The 25676-nt window shown below is 39.1% G+C and overlaps 1 protein-coding gene across 3 annotated transcripts in view; it reads left to right on the top strand.

The window, feature by feature from the left end:
• Nucleotides 1–25676, top strand: part of dachd (dachshund d) — a 417357-nt gene that overhangs the window by 243800 nt on the left and 147881 nt on the right. For 2 of the 3 annotated variants that reach the window (XM_061879759.1, XM_061879761.1), the window contains exon 3: nt 3178–3330. In XM_061879759.1, coding sequence (XP_061735743.1) covers nt 3178–3330 — 153 coding nt within the window. The remainder of the gene's footprint in view (nt 1–3177; nt 3331–25676) is intronic. The other variant, XM_061879760.1, reaches the window with a different exon arrangement.

Raw genomic sequence — 25676 nt, 5'->3', positions numbered from 1 at the left:
TTCAGTCACGTTCGATACACCAGAAGCCCCCAGAAAGTGCCGCAATGACAAACCCGTGCTTTATGATCTCTGCAGTGCGCTCGCCATATGTATGTCTATTATCCCGCACATACTAGATCATCCACCAGTCCATTTCAGGAAAATAAAATCCCTATTTATAAGATTCATCAAGGAAATGAGCTACTTTGATTCCGAAATATCTCTAAGGTCGATTTCAAAACAGTTTCTCTCGACAGAAATGATGCAATTGTAAATAGTCCGTTCCTGGATTTAGACAAATGTTATTGATCCACAAAAGAAATTGTTCCACATAGTAGCTCAGTTACAAAGGATGGAAAGAGTAAGGATGGAAAGGATAATACAAGTATAAAGTAGACTAAAAGTGTACCGTAGTAGCAATATAAAATATAATATACATGTAAAATTTACATATTGTATTTACAGTATATAATATATACTGATATATTATTATATTATAGTATTTTTTATATAATGTATACAATATACAACAAATCCCAATTACAATGTACAACATTGCGGTATATATAGTAAAGTACATATATATGTACTTTACTTATATATATATATATATATATATATATATATATATATATATATATATATATATATACATATATATATGTACTTTACCATAGCCTTCTCAGATGTGTACGTTACCCATGCCTTGGGCACTAATGCACCCCCATACCATCACAGATGCTGGCTTTTGAACTTTGCGCCTATAACAATCCGTATAGTTCGTTTCCTCTTTGTTCCGGAGGACACCACGTCCACAGTTTCCAAATATATCTGGAAATGTGGACTCGTCAGACCACAGGACACTTTTCCACTTTGCATCAGTCCATTTTAGATAAGCTCAGGCCCAGCGAAGCGGGCGGCATTTCGGGGTGCTGTTGATAAATGGGTTTGGCTTTGCATAGTAGAGTTTTAACTTGCCCCTAAAGATGTAGCGACAAACTGTTACTGACAGTGGTTTTATGTAGTGTTCCTGAGCCCATGTGGTGATATCCTTTACACACTGATGTCGGTTTTTGATGCAGTACCGCCTGAGGGATCAATGGTCTGTAATATCAAGACTTTCGTGCAGTGTTTTCTCCAGATTCTCTGAACCTTTTGATGATTTTACGGACCATAGATGGTAAAATCCCTAATTTTCTTGCATAGCTCGTTGAGAAACGTTGTTCAAAAACTGTTCGACAATTTGCTTACAAATTGGTGACCCTCGCCCAATCCTTGTTTGTGAATTACTGAGCATTTCATGGAAGCTGCTTTTATACCCAATCATGGCACCCACCTGTTCCCAATTAGCCTGCACACCTGTGTGATGTTCCAAATAAGTGTTTGATGAGCATTCCTCAAACTTTATCAGTATTTATTGCCAGCTTCTTTGTCACATGTTGCTGGCATCAAATTCTAAAGTTAATGATTATTTGCAACAACAAAAAAAATGATTAGTTTGAACATCAAATATGTTGTCTTTGTAGCATATTCAACTGAATATGGGTTGAAAATTATTTGCAAATCATTGTATTCCGTTTATATTTACATCTAACACAATTTCCCAACTCATATGGAAATGGGGTTTGTATATATATATATATATATATATATATATATATGTAAAATGTGCTAACAAAATAACTGGTTTTGAACGTATATTTTTTTTGCCTGTTCATTAGCTAACTAACTAATTAACAGCATTTATTGCATATGTGCGAATGGCGCGCTTGTCAACAAACTTGTCAACAAACTTGTTAACGAACTCAGTAGTTTTAAGTGCATTATTTTAAGTAGATTTTCAGCTAACTAATTGACGGCTTGAATTGCGTAATTTTATGTGGCAGAGAAAGTAAAGCTTGCTGGTTTAAAAGCATATTTTTCAGCTCGCTCGCTAAGTTTGAGAAGATATTTTGGAGGTCGGATGGCATCTGTATGATACACACAAACTGGCATATTTTTTGGGGCGCTGTCACGCCAAATATCTTCTCCCTACAAAAACCTTCCCCCCCATTTACTTATGGGGTCATGATTAATACAGACGTTTTGTTAACGCTATATTATAGAAATATAACGCTAAATTATAAAGATACAGACGTTTTGTTGACGCTATATTATAAAAAAATTTAAAAAACATTTTACAAACACAAACTATGGGATCACATAAGAGGAAACGTGACCCCGGAAGTAAATGCGTCATCCCATAGCTTGTGTTTTGAAATTGTTTTTTAATTTTTTTATAACCTAGCGTTAACAAAACGTCTGTATTTTTATTATATAGCGTTATATTTTTATAATGTAGCGTTAACAAAACGTCTGTATTAATCATGACCCCGGAAGTAAATGGGGGGGGGAAGGTTTTTGTAGGGGGAAGACATTTGGCGTGACAGCGTCTTGCAATATTTTGCTAACAACATAGCTAGTTAGCATTTTTGCTAACTAGCTAAAAACAACGTTTGCTAATTAGCTAACAACAATTGTACATTTCTGTGTGGTTTGAATCGCTCGCTATCTAACTAATATGGACGTTTGTGAAACCTTTTGAATATTTTTGGTGACTGGAATTCATTGATAGCTCATTTTGGTGGGCTAGCATTGGTAGCTCTCTTGTGTGCTAATAAATTATTTTATAAATTTGAATGGAAAAATGTTTGGGTGGCTTGCCCGCTAACTCAATAAGAGCTTCTGGTCCATATATAATGTACTGGACCCTCGCAAATATTGCTTTTAGCTGCTTATTTGCCTTGTGCCTTGTGTCACAGAATCTGTGAATTAATCAAAACAAATACACTGCCTTTGATAACATCTCCATTAAAGGTAGATTGTGTATAGTGTGAAAAAGCATACTTGCATTGTATAGCCCGCTCCCTGTCAACAAGGAGCCCCCTGCAGCGGGTGTAGCCTTCATCCAAATCATACCACGGGGCTTCCTGCCATCATCATGACAACCTGCTGTGACCACGTCCTTTGTCAGCACATGAAAAAGCGCGCCGTGATCACGTACGCGCACGTTCCCCGCGGAGAAAGAAATTATTCATTGTTTCGCTCATTTCAAACGTCTTTCATTTCGTTTCATTGTGCTTTGTTCAATAAAAGCTGTGCGACCCGGAGGACACGTGTTGGTCCGTGAGTCTGACTGTCTGCTCCCTCCTCTCGCAGGGTTGACGGCGGCGGCGGCGGCGGCTGCCAACGCGGCCATCGCCGAGGCCATGAAGGTGAAGAAGATCAAGCTGGAGGCCATGGGTGGCTACCACGCCGGCGCCAACCACCACGGGGCTGACGGTGAGAACGGAGACCTCGGCTCCAGCGTTGGTGAGGATGCACTTCTGTCATGAATGCATTTTCACCTATTTTTATATTGGCTCTAAAACACCCATACCCGAGTACTTAAATAACGCGCTACACTAAATTAGCTACCTACCTACTACTTATACAATTATATTACAATTGTGCTGTGTTCAGTTACTATGTGTATTTCCGTGCTAATATAAATAAGTAGACTTGTGCTGTGTTCAGGTACTATCTGTGTTTTAGTGCTAATATAAATAAGTACCAATGTGCTGTGTTCAGGTACTATGTATATTTCAGTGCTAATATAAATAAGTACAATTATGCCGTGTTCAGGTACTATGTGTATTTCAGTGCTAATATAAATAATTATCATTGCGCTGTGTTCAGGTATTATGTGTGTTTTAGAGCTAATATAAATATGTACCATTGTGCTGTGTTCAGGTACTACGTGTATTTCAATGCTAACATTAATAAGTACACTTGTGCTGTGTTCAGGTACTACGTGTATTTCAGTGCTAATATAAATAATTAGCATTGTGCTGTGTTCAGGTACGATGTGTATTTCCGTACTAATATAAAAAAGTACACTTGCGCTGTGTTTAGGTACTATGTGTATGTCAGTGCTAATATAAATAAGTACAATTATGCTGTGTTCAGGTACTATTTGTACTTCAGTGCTAATATAAAGAAGTATCATTGTGCTGTGTTCAGGTACTATGTGTATTTCAGTGCTAATATAAATAATTACCATTGCGCTGTGTTCAGGTATTATGTGTATTTCCGTACTAATATAAAAAAGTACACTTGTGCTGTGTTTAGGTACTATGTGTATTTCAGTGCTAATATAAATAATTATACCTGTGCTGTGTTCAGGTACTATGTGTATTTTAGTGCTAATATAAATAAGTAAAATTCTGCTGTGTTCAGGTACTATGTGTGTTTTAGTGCTAATATAAATAATTACCATTGTGCTGTGTTTAGGTACTAAGTGTATTTCAGTGCTAATATCAATAAGTACACTTGTGTTGTGTTCAGGTACTATTTGTATTTCAGTGCTAATATAAAAAAGTACACTTGTGCTGTGTTCAGGTACTATGTGTGCTTTAGTGCTAATATAAATAAGTATCATTGTGCGGTGTTCAGGTACTATGTGTATTTCAGTGCTAATATAAATAAGTACAATTATGCTATGTTCAGGTACTATGTGTATTTCAGTGCTAATATAAATAATTATACTTGTGCTGTGTTCAGGTACTATGTGTACTTCAGTGCTAATATAAATAATTATCATTGTGCTGTGTTCAGGTACTATGTGTGTTTTAGTGCTAATATAAATAAGTATCATTGTGCTGTGTTCAGGTACTATGTGTATTTCAGTGCTAATATAAATAAGTACAATTATGCTATGTTCAGGTACTATGTGTATTTCAGTGCTAATATAAATAATTATACTTGTGCTGTGTTCAGGTACTATGTGTATTTTAGTGCTAATATAAATAAGTAAAATTCTGCTGTGTTCAGGTACTATGTGTGTTTTAGTGCTAATATAAATAATTACCATTGTGCTGTGTTTAGGTACTAAGTGTATTTCAGTGCTAATATCAATAAGTACACTTGTGTTGTGTTCAGGTACTATTTGTATTTCAGTGCTAATATAAAAAAGTACACTTGTGCTGTGTTCAGGTACTATGTGTGCTTTAGTGCTAATATAAATAAGTACCATTGTGCTGTGTTCAGGTACTGTGTGTATTTCAGTGCTAATATAAATAAGTACATTTATGCTGTGTTCAGGTTGTAGGTTGTTTTAGTGCTTATATAAATAACAGCTTTGCCGTTAGCTAGCTCACTGTACTTAAATCGCTAAAGAGCTAGCTAATTGTACAGCTAGCTGCTCCTTATTTATACAAGCACTAAAACACACATAGTACCTGAACACAGTACAGTACAATTAGCTACCTCCCTATTACTTATAAAATTATATCACAATTGTACTGTGTTCTGGTACTATGTGTATTTCCGTGCTAATATAAATAAGTACAAGTGTGCTGTGTTCAGGTACTCTGTGTATTTCAGTGCTAATATAAATAAGCACAATTATGCCGTGTTCAGGTACTATGTGTATTCCCATGCTTATATAAATAAGTACAATTGTGCTGTGTTCAGGTACTAGGTTTTAGTTCTTCTATATATAACAGCTGTACCGTTAGCTAACTAGCTAACTGTATTGGACTAGCTAACGAGCCAGCTAACTCTACGGCTGTTACTTATTTATACAAGCACTAAAACACACCTAGTACCTGAACACAGTACAGTACAGTACAATTAGCTACCGACCTACTACTTATAAAATTGTATCGCAATTGTACTGTGTACTTCCGTGCTAATATAAATTAGTACAATTGATTTGCAAATCCTATTCAACACTGAATAGACTGTCAAGTTATTTTTTGTAAATATTAGCTCATTTGGAATTAGATGCCTGCAACATGTTTTTAAAAAGTTGGCTCAAGTGGCAAAAAAGATTGAGGAATGTTCATCAAACACTTACTTGGAACATCACACAGGTGAACAGGCTAATTGGGAACAGGTGGATGGCAGGATTGGGTATAAAAGCAGCTCCCATGAAATGCTCAGTCATTCACTAACAAGGATGGGTTGAGGGTCACCACTTTGTTAACAAATGCGTGAGCAAATTGTCCAACAGTTTAAGAACAACATTTCCCAAATTTGTTATTGCAAGGAATTTAGGGAGTTCACCATCAAATATCATCGGAAGGTTCAGAGAATCTGGAGAAATCACTGCACATAAGCAGCAGGGCCTGTGGCCTTTGAGCCCTCAGGCGGTACTGCATTAAAAAGCAACATCAGTTTGTAAAGGATATCACCACATGGGCTCAGGAACACTTTATAAAACCACTGTCAGTAACTACAGTTTGTCGCTACATCTGTAAGTGCAATTTAAAACTCTACTATGCTAAGCCAAAGCCATTTATCAACAACACCCAGAAACGCCGCTGACTTTGCTGGGCCCGAGCTCATCTAAGATGGACTGATGCAATGTAGAAAAGTTTTTTGTGGTCTGACGAGTCCACATTTCAATTTGTTTTTGGAAAATGTGGACTGCTATAGGCATAAAGTTGAAAAGCCAGCATCTGTGATGGTATGGGGGTGTATTAGTGCCCAAGGCATGGGTAACTTACACATCTGTGAAGGCACCATTAATGCTGAAAGGTCCATACAGGTTTGGGAACAACATATGTTGCCGTCTGTCATGATCTGTGGTCTGGAGCATGTTTTTGTTATTTTTTGTATGTTTTGGACTCTTTTAGTTCCTGTTTGTGCTCCCTTGTTTGTTTAGTTACCATGGCGACTTATTAGTTTCACCTGCCTCATGTGTTCGGGACACGCACTTGCTCAAACTAAGAGACTATTATTTAAGCCTGTCTTTGCCAGTTAGTCGGCCTGGCGTCGTTGCTCTTTTCATGCTCGTTTCATGCCATCACTTCTTTCATGCCGCAGTAAGTCTTGTTCATTCTATGCCATAGTTTGTTCAGTTGTTTTCTATGTCCATAGTTCAGTCTAAGTGTTAGCGTATGTTCACTGCGTTAAGTTTTATGTTCCTTAGCCTCTCGTGCAATCAGCACACTTTCCTTTTGTTTTAGTTCCTGTCTTTTGTCCTGTGTAGTTAGATTAATAATAAATATGTTCCTACCTGCTACCTTTGTCTGGAAAAGTCAGATTGCATACCGGGAGAACAATCCTCGCAGTAAGTTGCGAAAACCCCCTAGTTGCTATTTTTGTATTACAACATTTTATTATTTGATCATATTGTACTGCATTGTGATCTTTTTGTTTTGTGATTGTGTGATGTTTTTGCCTGGACCCCAGGAAGAATAGTCTCCATTGTGGTGTAGACTAATGGGGATCCTTAATAAACTAAACTAAAATAAACTAAACTAAACTAGATGGATGGATAGATAGATAGATAGATAGATAGATAGATAGATGGATGGATAGTACTTTATTGATTCCATGAGGAGAGTTCCTTCAGGAAAATTAACTAAACCTCCACGTTACGACCCCATCCAAGCAACGTCTTTTTAATGGACGCCCCTGCTTATTTCAGCCAGACAATTCCAAACCACGTGTTACAACAGCGTGGCTTCATAGTAAAAGAGTGCGGGTACTAGACTGGCCTGCCTGTAGTCCAGACCTGTCTCCCTTTTAAAATGTGTGGCGCATTATGAAGCCTAAAATACCACAACGGAGATCCCCGACTGTTGAACAACATAAGCTCTACATCAAGCAAGAATGGTCTCCTCAGTTCCTAAATGTTTACTGAGTGTTGTTAAAAGGAAAGGCCAGGTAACACAGTGGAAAAAATGCCCCTGTGACAATTTTTTGTAATGTGTTGTTGCCATTAAATTCTAAGTTAATGATTATTTGCAACAACAACAGAAAAAATAAGTTTCTCAGTTGGAACATTAAAGGGGAACATTATCACCAGAGCTATGTAAGCGTCAATATATACCTTGATGTTGCAAAAAAAGACCATATATATTTTTTAACCGATTTCCAAACTCTAAATGGGTAAATTTTGGCGAATTAAACGCCTTTCTATTATTCGCTCTCGGAGCGTTGTGACGTCACATAGGTGGTCAATCCGCCATTTTCTCAAACACATTACAAACAACAAGTCAAATCAGCTCTGTTATTTTCTGTTTTTTCGACTGTTTTCCGTACCTTTGAGACATCATGCCTCGTTGGTGTTTTGTCGAAGGGTGTAACAACACGATCAGGGACGGATTCAAGTTGATTTACGTGGAGTGTGCATCGATTAGCACGGCTTGCTAATCGATGCTAACATGCTATATAGGCTAGCTGTATGTACATTTGTAGCTATATTTGCATCAAGCCTTTCCCTCCACCCACATTTAATGCCAAACAAACACTTACCAATCGAAGGATTCAAGTTGCTCCAGTGTCAAAAGATGCAAAAATCCCTCGTTTGGTCTGCACATTTTACCGGCGAAGCTAAGACAGACATGGCACAGAGATGTATGGATATCCTGCGTCACTCAATCATTGGTTTGAAGGCAATCGCCAAATAGCTTCAAGAGCTATTCGTTCAATAGCTTCAGTTTCTTCTTCAATTTCGTTTTCGCTATCTGCCTCCATACTCCAACTATCCGTTTCAATACATGCGTAATCTGTTGAATCGCTTAAGCCGCTGAAATCCGAGTCTGAATCCAATAATGTCGCTATAACTTGCTGTGCTATCCGCCATGTTGGCATCACTAGATGACGTCACAGGAAAATGGACGGTGGATTTACAGATAGCGAAAATCAGGCACTTTAAAGCCTTTTTTCGGGATATTCCATGATGAGTAAAATTTTGAAAAAAACTTCGAAAAATAAAATAAGCCACTGGTAACTGATTTTTATGGGTTTTAACCCTTCTGAAATTGTGATAATGTTCCCCTTTAAGTCATTGTAGTCTTTTCAATTGAATATAACTTGAAAAGGATTTGCGAATCCTTGTATTCTGTTTTTATTTACGAATTACACAACGTGCCAACTTCACCGGTTTTGGGTTTTGTATATGGGTAGGTAGGGTAGGGTGAGGTTCGGTAGGTAAGTAGGGTATGATCAGAAGTTTGGTAGAGTTGTGACTTGGGTATGGATGGGGGTCATTGGGGTAGTTTGGTAGGTAATTACCTAGATGGGTATGATGAGGTTGAGTCGGTTTGTGCCGTGACGTACAGTCTGGTGTGCCGTGGGAGATTATCTAATTTCACCTATTTGGGTTAAAAATATTTTTTTGCAAACCAGTAATTATAGTCTGCAAATTTTAGGTTGTTGTCAATGCTGTCTAGAGCTCGGCAGAGTAACCGTGTTATACTTTTCCTTATCAGTAGGTGGCAGCAGGTAGCTAATGGCTTTGTAAATGTCGGAAACAGCGGGAGGTACCGTGCATGTGAAAATGTGTCTAAGGGAAGGCTTTGCAGAACGAAACTAAAACTGAATTGGCTACAAAATAAACAAAAACAAAATGCTGGACGACAGCAAAGACTTTTACCGTGGAGCAAAGACGGCGTCAACAATGTACATCCAAACATGACATGGCAATCAACACCGTCCTCACTAAGAAGGATAACAATAACTGAAATATTCTTGATTGCTAAAACCAAGATGCAGGAAATATTGCTCAAAGGAAGACATGAAACTGCTACAGACAAGAACTAAAACACTACACACAGGAAAACAGCAACAAACTCAAAATAAGTCATGGCGTGATGTGACAGGTGGTGACAGTACACCTACTTTGAGACAAGAGCTATAGTGATGCATGCTTGGTTATGGTTTAAAGTCATATCCAACAATTGCGACAATTACTTTTTACTGTCAACTGAGTCTTTTTTAAAGGGGAACATTATCACAATTTCAGAATGGTTAAAACCAATAAAAATCAGTTCCCAGTGGCTTATTTTATTTTCGAAGTTTTTCTCAAAATTTTACCCATCACGCAATATCCCGAAAAACAACTTCAAAGTGCCTGATTTTAACCTGTGACGTCACTTCGTGAAGCCAACAAAAACAAATATGGCGGATACCACAGAAAGTTATGGCATAGTAGCTCAGATTCAGACTCGGATTTCAGCGCCGTAAGCTATTCAACAGATTACGCGTGTTTTGAAACGGATGGTTGGAGTGTGGAGGCAGATAGCGAAAACGAAATTGAAGAAAAAACTGAAGCTATTGAGCCATATCACGACAAACAGCCGCAACGGGGACGAATTCGGCAATCGCCTTCTAACCAACGATTGCATCTTTTGAGCACTAGTGCAACTTTTATACGTCGATTGGTAAGTGTTTGTTTGGCATAAATGTGGGTGGAGGGAAAGGCTCAAATATAGCTACAAATGAGGCATAATGATGCAATATGTACATACAGCTAGCCTAAATAGCATGTTAGCATCGATTAGCTTGCAGTAATGCCGTGAGCAAATATGTCTGATTAGCACATAAGTCAATAACATCAACAAAATTCACCTTTGTGATTTCTTTGACTTTATCGTTGGAAATGCATCTGCTTTGAGTGTCGCAGAATATCCACAAATTCTTGCCATCTCTGTCGTAGCATAGCTGTCGTCGGTAAAATGTGCGTCCAATTTCTTGCCACTTTCGCATCTTTTGGCCACTAGTGCAACTTGAATCCGTCCCTGTTAGTGTTGTTACACCCTCCGACAACACACCTGCGAGGCATGATGTCTCCAAGGTACGGAAAACAGTCGAAAAAACAGAAAATAACAGACCTGATTTGACTTGCTGCGTGTAATGTGTTTGAGAAAATGGCGGATTGCTTCACGTGTTGAGGTCACAATGCTCCGACAGCGAACAATTGAAAAGGTGTTTAAATCGCCAAATTCACCCTTGTAGAGTCCGGAAATCGGTTAAAAAAACATATGGTCTTTTTTCTACAACATCAAGGTATATATTGACGCTTACATAGGTCTGGTGATAATGTTCCCCTTTAATGATTTCTGCTGGTGGTGTGCCTCTGGATTTTTTCAAAGCAAAAGGTTGAAAAATACTGGGTTAGAAGGTAGGTCATGTACTGTATGTCTGGTATGGTAAAGTCACCAGCTTTATCTGTTTACTGTTGACTGGCTAAGGATGCGTTGCAATAACTCCTCGGCGTATTATCAGGATGACTCCTGCTGGCCAGCGCTGTCAAGGCGGGAGTGTTTGATATAAAGAGGAGATTGCGGCGACACCCGCTCATCAATACTCGAATGGCTTCAGTAGCAAACACCATTTGTCTCCCACACCATTCCTTTGACCAAACCAAGCATTAATTTGAATCATAAATCTGAGCTGATTTAAATCCGCCGAGAGTGAGTGAGAGCGCTGGAGGGGGGGGGGGGGGCGAAGAGGGGACGGTGGTCGGCCCTGTCGAGCTAATGATTTATTTTCTACATTTCTGCGAGCGAGAGATTTGTCCATACTCGCTGACAGGTCACCTTCAAACGCCAGTGGCAGCCTCTTCATCACCATGCAGACGAGCGTCTCATCGGCGGCGAGTAAATATTAAAGCAAAAGAATCCAATTGATTGCGGATGAGGCCGAGAGGCGTCGCCGCCGTATATTTCACTAACGCTCGGGCCCCCGCGCGCACCTGAGAGGCGCTCTCGGCGAAATTACGATTCCGGCGGCGCCGGCTGGTGGGCTCAAGGTTGCTATTTAAATTGTAAAAAAGATAAAACACTTTCTTATTAGCTCCATTGCCACAGCCTTGCTATTGCTGCTCACATTTATCTTTATTTCCGTGACCTCGCGCACACTCCATTCTCTCGGAGTGATGACCTCACGCTTTATGCATTTGGCATTGTTAAATCGGCTCAGCAACACTTCCTGTTTTCATCCCCTCGCCGAGTGTTGTGAAGGCAATCCACAAAAAAAAAAAAAAAAAAATTCCACTTAGCAGCCGGAGCCACTGGGAATATGTTTGGTTTGTAATTCGGAGCGGGGCTCACGGATCCGCTCTATTATGGTTCTCTTTAATACACTAAGTGCTTCTGTGTGATATCATGAAAATCCTTCTGCATTTTAGGGCTAATAATTAATTGAAATGGCACATAGCGAAAAGGGGAAGAAAAAAAAAAACAGCCCAATGCTCTCACAGCAATTCAATTAGGGCCTTGTTAAAAGGCTGATAGCTTTGGGAAATTGTGTTCACAGATTCACTTAGCCTTTAAGGGTGTTGTTTTTTTTTCTGCTTTCAACACAAGAATCTCACATATCAGCCCAGGAAAACAAGCTTTGCAGTGAGTTTACATTAGCTAATGTTCTATCTCGTTGTGCTAAAATACGCACACTCTGGTTTCGGGGAAAAACTTACAGTAACTGTGGACTAATATTACAAAACCTCTGAAACCTTTTTCATATGCACATATAATGACAATGGAGTCCATTCTATTCTACCACCTCAGAAAACCCTTGGCTGTACAAGTACCACCGTAGTGAACAACATTAAAATACAGTAGCGTAGTAGGCCCAAGTATTCATTAAAAACAGGGCACAGTTTTTTTTTTAAACAATAATATTTACTATTTTGGGCCATTGTAAGATTACACACAGTTTGAAAATGTAAAGTGAAGTGAATTATATATATATATATATATATATATATATATATATATATATATATATATATATATATATACATACATACCCCCCCCAGGGGACCGAAAGCAATGGATGTCGAGCGGGTCTAACATGATATTGTGAATGTCCAATCCATAATGGATCTAACATAACGGTGAGACTCCAGTCCAAAGTGGATCCAACATAGTAGCGAGAGTCCCGGCCATAGCAGAGCCAGCAGGAAACCATACCAAGCGGAGGCGGATCAGCAGCGCAGAGATGTTCCCAACCGATACACAGGCGTGTGGTCCATCCTGGGACCCGACTCTGGACAGCCAGTACTTCATCCATGGCCACCGGCCCTGTGTCCCCTTCGCCCAACCCCTCCACAAGGGAGAGGGGGGCAGAGGAGAAATCAATCAATCAATCAAAGTTTATTGATATAGCCCTTAATCACAAGTGTCTCAAAGGGCTGCACAATGACATCCTCTGCTCAAATCCCACATCAGGGCAAGAAAAAAACTCAACCCAGAAAGAAAATTGATTTTGTTGAATAAGTTGCTTCCCAAATATGTAATTTAAAGTCAAATACAAAATAAGGCAACAAAAGAAGTATCCAACACTTTTCTTATATACGTAAAACATTTTTTTTAAAAACGATTAAAGGCCTACTGAAACCCACTACTACCCACCACGCAGTCTGATAGTTTATATATCAATGATGAAATATTAACATTGCAACACATGCCAATACGGCCTTTTTAGTTGACTAAATTACGATTTTAAATTTCCTGGGAGGTTTTTCTTGAAAACGTCGCGTAATGATGACGTGTACGCTTGACGTCACAGGCTGTTAGGAAATATGAGCGCTACGCACACACACAGCTAAAAGTCGTCTGCTTTAACCGCATAAGTACGCAGTATTTTGGACATTTGTGTTGCAGAATCTTTTGCAATTTGTTTAATTAATATTGGAGAAGTCAAAGTAGAAAGATGGAGTTGGGAAGCTTTAGCCTTTAGCCACACAAACACACGGTGATTCCTTATTTAAAATTCACAGAGGTGAAACTTTACTATGGATCACAGCGAACATGAATCCCGACCCTATGTCAACCAGCAGGATTCGGTGAGAAAATTGTGGTAAAAAGTCGCTTTTTACCGGAGATTAGCTGAGCTTGTGCCGCCCAAAAAGCTGCCGTCGACTCCCCTGAGACACTGCGCGTCAACACACCCGTGGACACACACCTCCGACTATCAGGTACTATTAAACTCACTAAAACACTAGCAACACAATAGAAAGATAAGGGATTTCCGAGAATTATCCTTGTAAATGTGTCTAAAAACATTTGAATCCGTCCCAATGCAATCGCGTTTTTTTTTTTTTTTAAGAGTCCGTCGCTATCAATATCCTCAGACACGAATCTTTCATCCTCGCTCAAATTAATGGGGAAATTGTCGTTTTCTCAGTCCGAATAGCTGTTTTTGTTGGAGGCTCCCATTAAAAACAATGTGAATATGCAAGGAGCCATCAACATGTGACGTCATCGTCTGCGACTTTTGGTAGAGGCAAGGCTTTTCTGTTAGCAAGCAAAAGTTGCGAATTTTATCGTGGATGTTCTCTACTAAATCCTTACAGCAAAAATATGGCAATATCGCGAAATGATCAAGTATGACACATAGAATGGACCTGCTATCCCCGTTTAAATAAGAACATCTCATTTCAGTTGGCCTTTAAGGATCGTTAAAATTAAGAATCGCGATTCATTCAATTTTTTTTTTTTTTTTTTGGACATCCTAGAGTGCCTACCGATATCCGGCCTACTAGTGTTGTCCAGTACCGGTACCAAAATGATTCCGATACTTTAGGGTACATTTCCAAATAAAGCATTATTGCCTTTATTTTAACAAAAAATCTTACGGTACGTTAAACATTTGTTTGTTACTGCAAGTTTGTCCTTAAAGGCCTAGTGAAATTTGATTTTTTTTATTTAAACGGGGATAGCATTTCCATTCTACGTGTCATACTTGATCATTTCGCAATATTGCCATATTTTCGCTGAAAGGATTTAGTAGAGAACATCCACGATAAAGTTCGCAACTTTCTGTGCTAAGAGAAAAGCCCTGCCTCTACTGGAAGTCGCAGACAATGACGTCACGTGTGATGGCTCCTCACATATTCACATTGATTTTAATGGGAGCCTCCAACAAAAAGTGCTATTCGGACCGAAAAAACAACAATTTCCCCATTAGTTTGAGCGAGGATGAAAGATTCGTGTTTGAGGATATTGATAGCGACGGACTAGTAAAAAAAAAAAGTTAAAAAAAAAAACTTGATTGGGACGGATTCTGATGTTTTTAGACATCAGAATCATTCTGGGAAAATCCCTTATCTTTCTATTGGGTTGCTAGTGTTTTAGTGAGTTAAATAGTACCTGATAGTCGGAAGGGTGTCTCCACGGGTGTCTTGACGCGCAGTGTCTCAGGGGAGTCGACGGCAGCTATGGACGGCACAAGCTCAGCTTTTTTCCGGTAAGAAGCGACTTTTTAACCACAATTTTCTCACCGAAACCTGCTGGTTGACATTCCGTCTTGATTCATGTCCGCTTGACCGCGCTCTGATCCATAGTTAAGTTTCACCTCCAGGAATTTTAAACAAGGAATCACCGTGTGTTTGTGTGGCTAAAGGCTAAAGCTTCCCAACTCCATCTTTCTACTCTGACTTTTCCAATATTAATTGAACAAATTGCAAAAGATTCAGCAACACAGATGTCTACAATACTGTGTAATTATGCCGTTAAAGCAGACGACTTTTAGCTGTGTGTGTGTGCAGCACTCATATTAATAACAGCCCGTGACGTCACGCGTACACGTCATCATTACACGACGTTTTCAAGATGAAACTTCAGGGAAATTTAAAATTGTAATTTAGTAAACTAAAAAGGCCGTCTAGGCATGTGTTGCAATGTTAATATTTCATCATTGATATATAAACTATCAGACTGCGTGGTGGGTAGTAGTGGGTTTCAGTAGGCCTTTAAATAAAATAGTCAACATACTTGTCTTTTATTAGTAAATAAACAAACAAAGGTTGCTAATTTAGCTGCTGACATATGCAGTAACATATTGTGTCATTTATCATTCTATTATTTTGTCAACATCATTAAGGACAAGTGGTAGAAAATTGATTATTAATTTACTTGTTCATTTACTGTTAATATCTGCTTAATTTCTCTTTTAACATGTTCTATCTACACTTCTGTTAAAATGTAATAATCACTTGTTCTTCATTGTTTGATATTTTACATTACTTTTGGATGATGCCACAAATTTGGGTATCAATCCGATATCCCTTGGACTCAGCCTGGACCCCCTCCAGCCTCTGACTGATATTTTTTTACTCTTTCCCCCCTTTCCCAATATCAATTTTTTCCCACCTTTTTTATCCGTTGGCGGTCCCGTCTTGTCTCCCTGTAACGTATGTCTGCTCTTAGTGGGACTGTGTCGAAAATGTACTTTTCAGTTCTCATGGGTCTTGTGCATGTTAAGAATTGACAACAAATAAATGAGTTGTACTTGTATAGCGCTTTTCTACCAACTCATTTCCATTCCATTCCAAGTAGTTACAGGATCATACATTGGTCATATTCAAAGTCCTCATGTGTCCAAAGACATATTTCCTGAGTTTATAAACATTAAATACATTTTTAAGAAATGAAAGAAGATGATATGATGCCAAAAATATTGACGTAATCATAGTATTATCGACTAGATACGCTATTGTACTTGGTATCATTACAGTGGATGTTACGTGTAGATCCACCAATGGCGTTTGTTTCCATTTTGACGCCGCTGAGCTACGGTGTGTAGTGAAGCATGTTTAGCTATACCTCATCCTGCAGTGATAATGGTAATTACTTAATTTGTCGGCATGAAGGCGAGGATTAGTGATTTAGAAGTAGATAAAACCCTGCCCACTGGGGCTGGACTATAGCCCTGTCTTAAAGCACCTCTTCCTGAGGGCGTTTCAGTGTTATAACTTCACCGTTATCGATAGTTTTTAAGCCAAAATGTGTCCGTTCTCCCTTTTCAGTCTACACACTGTGTCTGCTTATAAGTGCTCCATGATTGTGCGCTGCCGAACATGCTCCTCTGCTAGTAAACCAGCAATGACACGATGTGTCGACGACGGGGGCTCAGGGGAGGTGGCGTACCGGTACTTTTCAGAGGCTGTATAGTACCGAATATGATTCGTTAATATTGTGGTACTATTCTAATGCCGGTATACCGTATAACCCTACCCTGCCTACCGATACATTTATTGTTAAAAAAAAACAAAACAGACGCATACCTTGCCTTGCCTTACCTTACCTACCTTTTAATCAGGACACCAAGTGACACAGTAAGTAGAAAATTGATGCGACCAACCGTGACAGAGATATAATTGGACAACATAGCTCTATTCATTCCCAAGCCTAAAGGTACCTCCTCCTTCTTCTCCTTCCGAGTGTTTTTGGTGGCTGAAAGCCCAGCCATGAGCCAGTCAAGGACACTCCTTGTGTTTGTAAAGTCTTTTTGCTGTCTTTGTGTTGATGGGAATCCAACGGCCTTATGGTTCCACCCTCCCGGTATTAAATATTCATCTCAATTCCAGTTTCCTGTTTGCATCAATGTTATTAATTATAAGAAGAGTTATTTATATTATAACATTTGAGTATAATATAATTTATCACATATAATATACATTGTAAAATAATATAATACAATTGTGTAAGTTGTATTTAAATATAATAATAAAATACATAAATAATATTCATTAATATCATTATTAATTAATTATGTATACAATAATATTTTGAGTATAATATAATTAAGTATATTTATTAATAATATTATTTATTGTACTTATACTAATATACCAATTACCGTATTTTTCGGAGTATAAGTCTTACCGGAGTATAAGTCGCACCTGCCGAAAATGCATAATGAAGGAAAAAAACATATACAAGTCGCACTGGAATCATTTTTGGTGGTTTAACCCCCAATTCCAACCCTTGATGCTGAATGCCAAGCAGGGAGGTAATGGGTCCCATTTTTATAGTCTTTGGTATGACTCGGCTGGGGTTTGAACTCACAACCTTCCCGTCTCAGCGCGGACACTCCAACCACAAGTCCACTGAGCAGGCTAAGAAAGGATTACTCATGTTCCGAGGTTGCAATGTTCGCAACATTGACGCAAAAGTCCTAGGTTTTCACATTTGGAATCTGAGAATCGGCCCTTGAAGTGAAACATGTTTTTCCTTGGCTCAAGTCCCACCAATTCAGGATTTTTTTTAATAAGTGTAAAGGATTTTCCAATGTGTTAATGTTTGCAGAATTGAGGAAAAACTCCTGGATTTACAGATTGTTTAACTGGTTCTTCCTTTGCCCTATCAAGTCTACTTGTCAGGCTTGCCCCTGACAGTTTGTCTATGTTTTAGTTTTTTCCTCTGCATTTGTCTGTTTCCTGTGTTAAGTATCTCCTGTCTTTAGTTCCTGTCAAATGCTTTTAATTTGTCAGCTTCCTATCTTGTTCCCTGAGTGCTGATGTTCCTCCTCAGTGTGTTTAGTATTTCCTGTCCTTAGTTCCTGTCTAGAGCTCTTATTTTGTCAGCTTCCTGTCTTGTTCCCTGAGTGCTGTGTTTCCCTTCAGTTGCGGCTGATTGGCATCTGGCCACACCTGTTGCCAATCAGCCGGCTCCTATTTGTACCTCTTTTGTCTTGTGTCAGTTGCTGGATCATTGTATTGTCATTTATATTGTCGTTGCCACATGTCGCTCCTGTCGTTGCTATCGTGTCGTTTTATTGCAGCGTAGCGGTAAGCTACATTCTTTTGTTTGTAACTTACTGTCTTTTGTTCCCTGTTTCTCTTTTGTTTTCACTCTACAAGTAACGACTTCTGTTTTCCTGTTTGCTACCCGCTAGCTTCCACGTTAGGCCCTTTTTTGTTTCTTGCTAGCTTCTATGCTAAAGACCCTTAGTTTGTTATCCGCCTCGTGCGCGCTTTGTGTTAGTACCCTTTTGTTTGATTTTGTCTTAGTATCTTTATTAAATCATGTTTTTTCACTCCATGCCTGCCTCCTTCTCTGCATCATGGGGTTCGTCAACAAATAACCCTGACACTACCTAGAAGACATTTTAGAAAGGATTACTTGTTTACACACGTTGCAATCTTGGCAAAATTGACGAAAAAGTATTTGGCTCTTTTAATGTTGGGACTGCTAAAAAACGTATGCGCGGTCTAATTCTGTTTACCGTATTTTTCGGAGTATAAGTCGCACCTGCCGAAAATGCATAATAAAGAAGGAAAAAAGCATAAGTCGCACTGGAGTGTAAGTCACATTTTTGGGGGAAATTTATTTGATAAAACCCAACGCCAAGAATAGACATTTGAAAGGCAATGTAAAATAAATAAAGAATAGTGAACAACAGGCTGAATAAGTGTACGTTATATGAGGCATTAATAACCAACTGAGAAGGTGCCTGGTATGTTAACGTAACATATTATGGTAAGAGTCATTCAAATAACTATAACATATAGAACATGCTATACGTTTACCACACAATCTGTCACTCCTAATCGATAAATCCCATGAAATTGTATACGTCTAGTCCAGGGGTAGGGAACATATGGCTTTAGAGCCAAATGTGGCTCTTTTGATGACTGCACCTGGCTCTCAGATAAATCTTAGTTGCCATTACTTAACACGATAAGTAATGAATAATTCCGCTGGTAATCACAGTGTCAAAAATAACGTTCAACATATAAAACATTCTCATGCATTTTAATCCATCCATCCAGTTCTACCGCACCTGTTCAAGAAGTCGCATTAATGGTAAGAAGTATTTTATTTATTGTTGGTTAGCTTCAGAATAACAATGTTATCAAAAAGAATACGATACTCATTGTACTCTAAAAATGTTGGTCTTACTTAAAAGTGCACGCATTTAGTTGTATTCAGTCTTTAAAAAATTGTTATATGGCTCTCAAGGAAATATTTGGCTTGTATGGCTCCCTCAGCCAAAAAGGTTCCCGACCCCTGGTCTAGTCTCTTACGTGAATGAGCTAAATAATATTATTTGATATTTTACGGTAATGTGTTAATAATTTCACACATAAGTCGCTCCTAAGTCGCACCCAAACAATGAAAAAAAACTGTGACTTATAGTCCGAAAAATATGGTATATAAAGTAAAAATATCAATATAAGGTGAATAAATATTAATATGCCTTGCGATGAGGTGGCGACTTGTCCAGGGTGTACCCCGCCTACCGCCCGAATGGAGCTGAGATAGGTGCCAGCGACCCCAAAAGGGACACGCGGTAGAAAATAGATGGATGGATGTCGTTAAGAGGCAAAAATAGTAAATAAATAAAATAGCCCCACAAAAAAACCCACTGAGTGAGAGGGGAAATAGTTGTGAATGACAAAGAAATGGATAGTTTGTGTGTTTTTTTAATTTTATTTGTGGCACTGTGGATTGTCCCTGCGCCTCTCAGGAAATGCCACAATTACAGATCACAGACCAGGCAAAACACGTGTGGCGCTGGGGGCCTTGAGGGGGATAAGCAGACCCCCCCCCCCCCCCCCCCCCCCCCCCCCCATCCCCTCTGTGCACTGACCCCGGTCACAACCTTCATTACTGGGAGAGACAACACTGCCCACTAACAAACACCTGCCAGTTTCAAGAATTGTTTTCTCTCTTCCTCCACGCGGCGTGGAAGGAAAACAAAAGTGTTTCTCACGAGTCGAAGAGCGCGCGGTAAAAATTAATCCTTCCATCCATCTATCTGACGTCCGCCCCCGCCTCCTCTTACCGCCTGGCCTTGGCCGCCGTTTGCTCGTCGGCCTCGTCACCACGCGGCCCTAATGGAGCCCGAGTCCCGCTCGTAATTAGATATGGGAATTCCGACCGTCATCAGCCAGATGATGCCACTTCCTGAGCAAACACGCGAGTGCTTCAATTCACCGCGTCCTAATCTACTCCTGAGCAGTGGAGACTCAGATTATGTTTGCACATACAAGGCCGATTTTTATAAACAAATAACCCCCCCCCCCCCACATACACACACACACAGTCAGTCACCAAAAGCATTTTAAGAAAAGTGCAGTTGCAAGTGTGTGCCAAAGCAAGCACTAATTGGAAGGTGTTTGTCACCATTTAGAAGCCAGAAGAAAAGCAATACAGTACATATGTTAGGAACTCTTTAAGTTACTCAAACATGCATACATTGGTATTATTATTATTATTATTATTATTATTATTGTATATCAGGGGTGTCAAACTCAAATACAAAGTGGGCCAAAATTTAAAACTGAACAAAGCCGTGGGCCAAGGTTGAACAAATTAACCTTTTAATAGGGACCCAAACAAGTTTTGCATTGAACATTGAACATGCAAGGCTTATATAAATTTATAGTGACATGCAAAATTGAGTTTCAAATAATAATGATAATAATTAAAAAATATCAATGGCATATCAAATACAATTTAAATACACATTTAATGCCTCTTTTCTATTTGCAGCCTTCTGAGGTAAATATCAAAATATATTGTAGCGTCCCGAAAGAGTTAGTGCTGCAAGGGCTTATGGGTATTTGTTCTGTTGTGTTTTCACGGTGGGGGAGAGGGGTTAGTGCGTCTGCCTCACAATACCAAGGTCCTGCAGTCCTGGGTTCAATCCCAGGCTTGGGATCTTTCTGTGTGGAGCTTGCATGTTCTCCCCGTGAATCTGTGGGTTCCCTCCGGGTAGTCCGGCTTCCTCCCACCTCCAAGGACATGCACCTGGGGATAGGTTGATTGGCAACACTAAAAAGATTGGCCCTAGTGTGTTAATGTGAGTGTGAATGTTGTCTGTCTATCTGTGTTGGCCCTGCGATGAGGTGGCGACTTGTCCAGGGTGTACCCGTCTTCCGCCCGATTGTAGCTGGGATAGGCGCCAGCGCCCCCTGGAACCCCTAAAGGGAATAAGCGGTAGGAAATGGATGGATGGTGTTTATGTTATGTTACAGTGCAGATGTTCTCCCGAAATGTGTTTGTCATTCTTGTTTGGTGTGAGTTCACAGTGTGGCGCATATCTGTAACAGTGTTAAAGTTGTTTATACGGCCACCCTCAGTGTGACCTGTATGGCTGTTGACCAAGTATGCCATGCATTCACTTATGTGTGTGTAATTGCCGCATATATTATGCGAGTGGGCCTGCACGCTGTTTGTACGGAGGAAATGCAGACATGACGACAGGTTGTAGAGAATGCTAAAGGCAGTGCCTTTAAGGCACACCCTCAATATTTTTGTCCGGGTGGAAATCGGGAGAATGCTTGCTCCGGGAGATTTTCGGGAGGGGCACTGAACTTCGGGAGGATTGGCAAGTGTGAGAAATTGCGGTGTTACAGCTGTAATGTTAATTTGATATTGCCTCAAGGGCCAAATTAAATTACACTTTGGCGGGCCAAAGTTTGACACCCACGTTGTATATCTTTAAATGTCCTTATTTCTTTTTTTTAAATCAAATGAAATCAACTTTATTTGTAAAGCACATTTAAAATTGACCACAGGTGTAGGTAGCCAAAGTGCTGTACAATAGGCAGGTTAAGATAACACAAGGAAAACACAAACACAACACAACACAATACATACAGAGCGGGATTAAAAATAAATAAAACATAGAAACAGGTTCACAGCAGGTGAATTATGGCAGTAGTTCTAAACTAGGGCAGAGCGATATTGCCTTTTTTTAATATTGCGATATTTTTAGGCCATATCGCGATATACGATATATATTACAATATTTTGCCTTGGCCTTGAATGAACACTTGATGCATATAATCACAGCAGTATGATGATTCTATGTGTCTACATCATGGGTGTCAAACTCTGGCCCGTGGGCCAAATGTGGCCCTTGAGGCAGTATGAAATTAACATTACAGCTGGCCCGCCGTTATTACACAGCAGCGGTGCCGCTGTAACACAGCAATTTCTCACACTTGCCAATCCTCCCGAAGTTCAGTGCCCTTCCCGAAAATCTCCCGGAGCAAGCATTCTCCCGATTTCCACCCGGACAACAATATTGAGGGCGTTCCTTAAAGGCACTGCCTTTAGCATTCTCTACAACCTGTTGTCACGTCCTCTTTTCCTCCGTACAAATTATGCAAGGCCCACTTGCATAATATATGCGGCTATTACACACACACAAGTGAATGCAAGCATACTTGGTCAACAGCCATTCAGGTCACACTGAAGGTGGCCGTATAAACAACTTTAACACTGTTACAAATATGCGCCACACTGTGAACTCGCACCAAACAAGAATGACAAACACATCTCGGGAGAACATCTGCACTGTAACATAACAAACACAACAGATCAAAGACCCAGAACCCCTTGCAGCACTAACTCTTTCGGGACGGTACAATATATTTTGATATTTACCTCAGAAGGCTGCAAATAGAAAAGAGGCATTAAATTTGTATTTACATTTTATTTGATATGCCATTGATATTTTTTTATTATTATTATTATTATTATTTGAAACTCCATTTTGCATGTCACTATAAAGTTGTATAAGCCTTGCTTGTTCAATGTTCAATGCAAAACTTGTTTGGGTCCCTATTAAAATGTTAATTTGTTCAACCTTGGCCCACGGCTTTGTTCAGTTTTTAAATTTGGCCCACTCTGTATTTGAGTTTGACACCCCTGGTCTACATTAAAACATTCTTCTTCACACTGCATTAATATATGCTCATTTGAAACTTTCATGCAGGGAGGGAAATTAACTAAGTCAATTGACCTGTTTCTATGTTTTATTAAAGTTATTAAGCAATGGCACAAACATTCAAGTCATTTCCAAAACATATAGTGCAAGATTGTCAGACATTTTAAGTGTCGAATAAAAATGAGCTGCATAATAGGAAATCAATTAGTATTCGTCCTTCACTATGTGGTATGTTACTAAGTGAAGTTAATTATATTTATACAGCATTTTTTCTCTAGCGACTCAATGCGCTTTACATAGTGAAACCCAATATCTAAGTTACATTTAAAGCACTGTGGGTGACACTGGGAGCAGGTGGGTAAAGTGTCTTGCCCAAGGACACAACGGCAGTGACTAGGATGGCGGAAGCGGGGATCGAACCTGCAACCCTCAAGTTGCTGGCACGGCCGCTCTACCAACCGAGCTATACCGATATACTAAGGTTATGAAATTCTCTTAAATCTCTAGCGAGTGACTTTACAAATGATGCTACATATTAGCAGTAATGCTACTTTTTATAGCAACGCTTTTTCCCCCCACACTTGACAAATTACGGTTGTCAGTTCGACATATTCCCACTTGAAGCCGAACCACCGCCAGACGATGGAAACCCTGCTGTTTTTATTGGGAATTAAGTCTTCTTTCATTTGTTCCCTGATCCGCACCTTCTTTCTCTCGTACGGCTACGATAGCAGCTAAGGTTAGCCACGCCGCTACCTCTCTGCCCTGCGAGGGCGTGTATGTGACGTATGTAAGAATGTGCGCCTGCTTGTCTGTGAGAAGGAGACACAGGAAAGAACGAGGAAAGCCTGAAGTGTACGCCAGCAGCTAAAAGTCCTGCGTGAGAACGTATACTCGAATATTACGATATAGTCATTTTCTATATCGCACAGAGACAAACCCACGATATATCGTATATATCGATATATCGCCCAGCCCTATTCCAAACCATTTTTCAGTGATGCACACCTTGTGTGTTACGATCCATTACTCTGATCTTCACATGTTGTTGTTTATTTTTCAATCTGTGTTTTCATTCTCCGTTCTGACCCGTTTACTTCCTGTTTTGTTTGTTTCCATGGTCAGTTATTATTTCCACCTGCTAGTCTCGGTTCTCGCACACCTGTTCTTGTAATCACCACCCTTTATAAGACAAGCTCTTCTGTTTATCCTTTCTGGGACTCTAGTTTGCTCTCACGCAACTATACGTCTGTTTTGATCGTTTGCTTTCACGCGATTCCTACTGTTTTCGCGACCTCTCATGCTACGCACCTAGTTATTAGCTCACATGCTAAATGTTTTATTTACTCCTTTTTGTGTGCCAACGTGCCAGTTTAATTTCCTATTTTGTATCTCCTAGTTCTATACTAGCGTCTTTGGTTTGCCTTTTGTTAGCTCCAGTGTTTTTGTTATAGCTCTCCTTCTGTTATTTAGAATAAATCGGTTATATCTTACCTTTGTTGTGTTCTTCGTTTTGACGCATCAATGAGGGAATCGAACCCGGCACCACAATGCCGAACAGGCGTAACACTGTGAACATTATTTTGATTCAATTACCTCCTAATCAGAGCAAAGCATTTTTGGTTGAAAAAAAAGCGATAAAGAAGTAAAATACAGCACTATGTCATCAGTTTCTGATTTATTAAATTATATAACAGTGCAAAATATTGCTCATTTGTAGTAGTCTTTCTTGAACTATTTGGAAAAAAAGATATAAAAATAGCTAAAGACTTGTTGAAAAATAAACAAGTGATTCGATTATAAATAAATATTTCTACACATAGAAGTAATCATGAACTTAAAGTGCCCTCTTTGGGGATTGTAATAGAGATCCATCTGGATTCATGAACTTAATTCTAAACATTTCTTCACAAAAATAGAAATCTTTAACATCAATATTTATGGAACATGTCCACAAAAAATCTAGATGTCAACACTGAATATTGATTGCATTGTGGCATTTCTTTTCACCGTTTATGAACTTTCATTCATATTTTGTTGAAGTATTATTGAATAAATATATTTATAAAGGATTTTTGAATTGTTGCTATTTTTAGAATATTTAAAAAAAATCTCGCGTACCCCTTGGCATACCTTCAAGTACCCCCAGGGATACGCGTGCCCCCATTTGAGAACCACTGAATTATGGGATGCCATAGCAGGATGAAGATCACAGAATGTTAAAGGCCATTAAGTAAAAGTGTGTTTTTAAGAGTGAGATTTTCATTAATATTGCTTAAAATGTAACTTTGTTGTTATTGTCAGTATTGTTGTTTTTATTATTATTGTACATCCTTTTGAATTATCTTAATTCATTCACTTCTTTTCATTTTTATTGTAACTATTATTATTCTTGTTAAGTTTAATTATTATTATTATTACAATCTCTTCAATATATTGTCATTATTATTATTATTACTTTTATTATTAAT

This window comes from Nerophis ophidion, linkage group LG19, assembly GCF_033978795.1.
Source record: "Nerophis ophidion isolate RoL-2023_Sa linkage group LG19, RoL_Noph_v1.0, whole genome shotgun sequence".
Classification (NCBI taxonomy): domain Eukaryota; kingdom Metazoa; phylum Chordata; class Actinopteri; order Syngnathiformes; family Syngnathidae; genus Nerophis; species Nerophis ophidion.
This window is presented reverse-complemented; position numbering and strand designations above follow the sequence as displayed.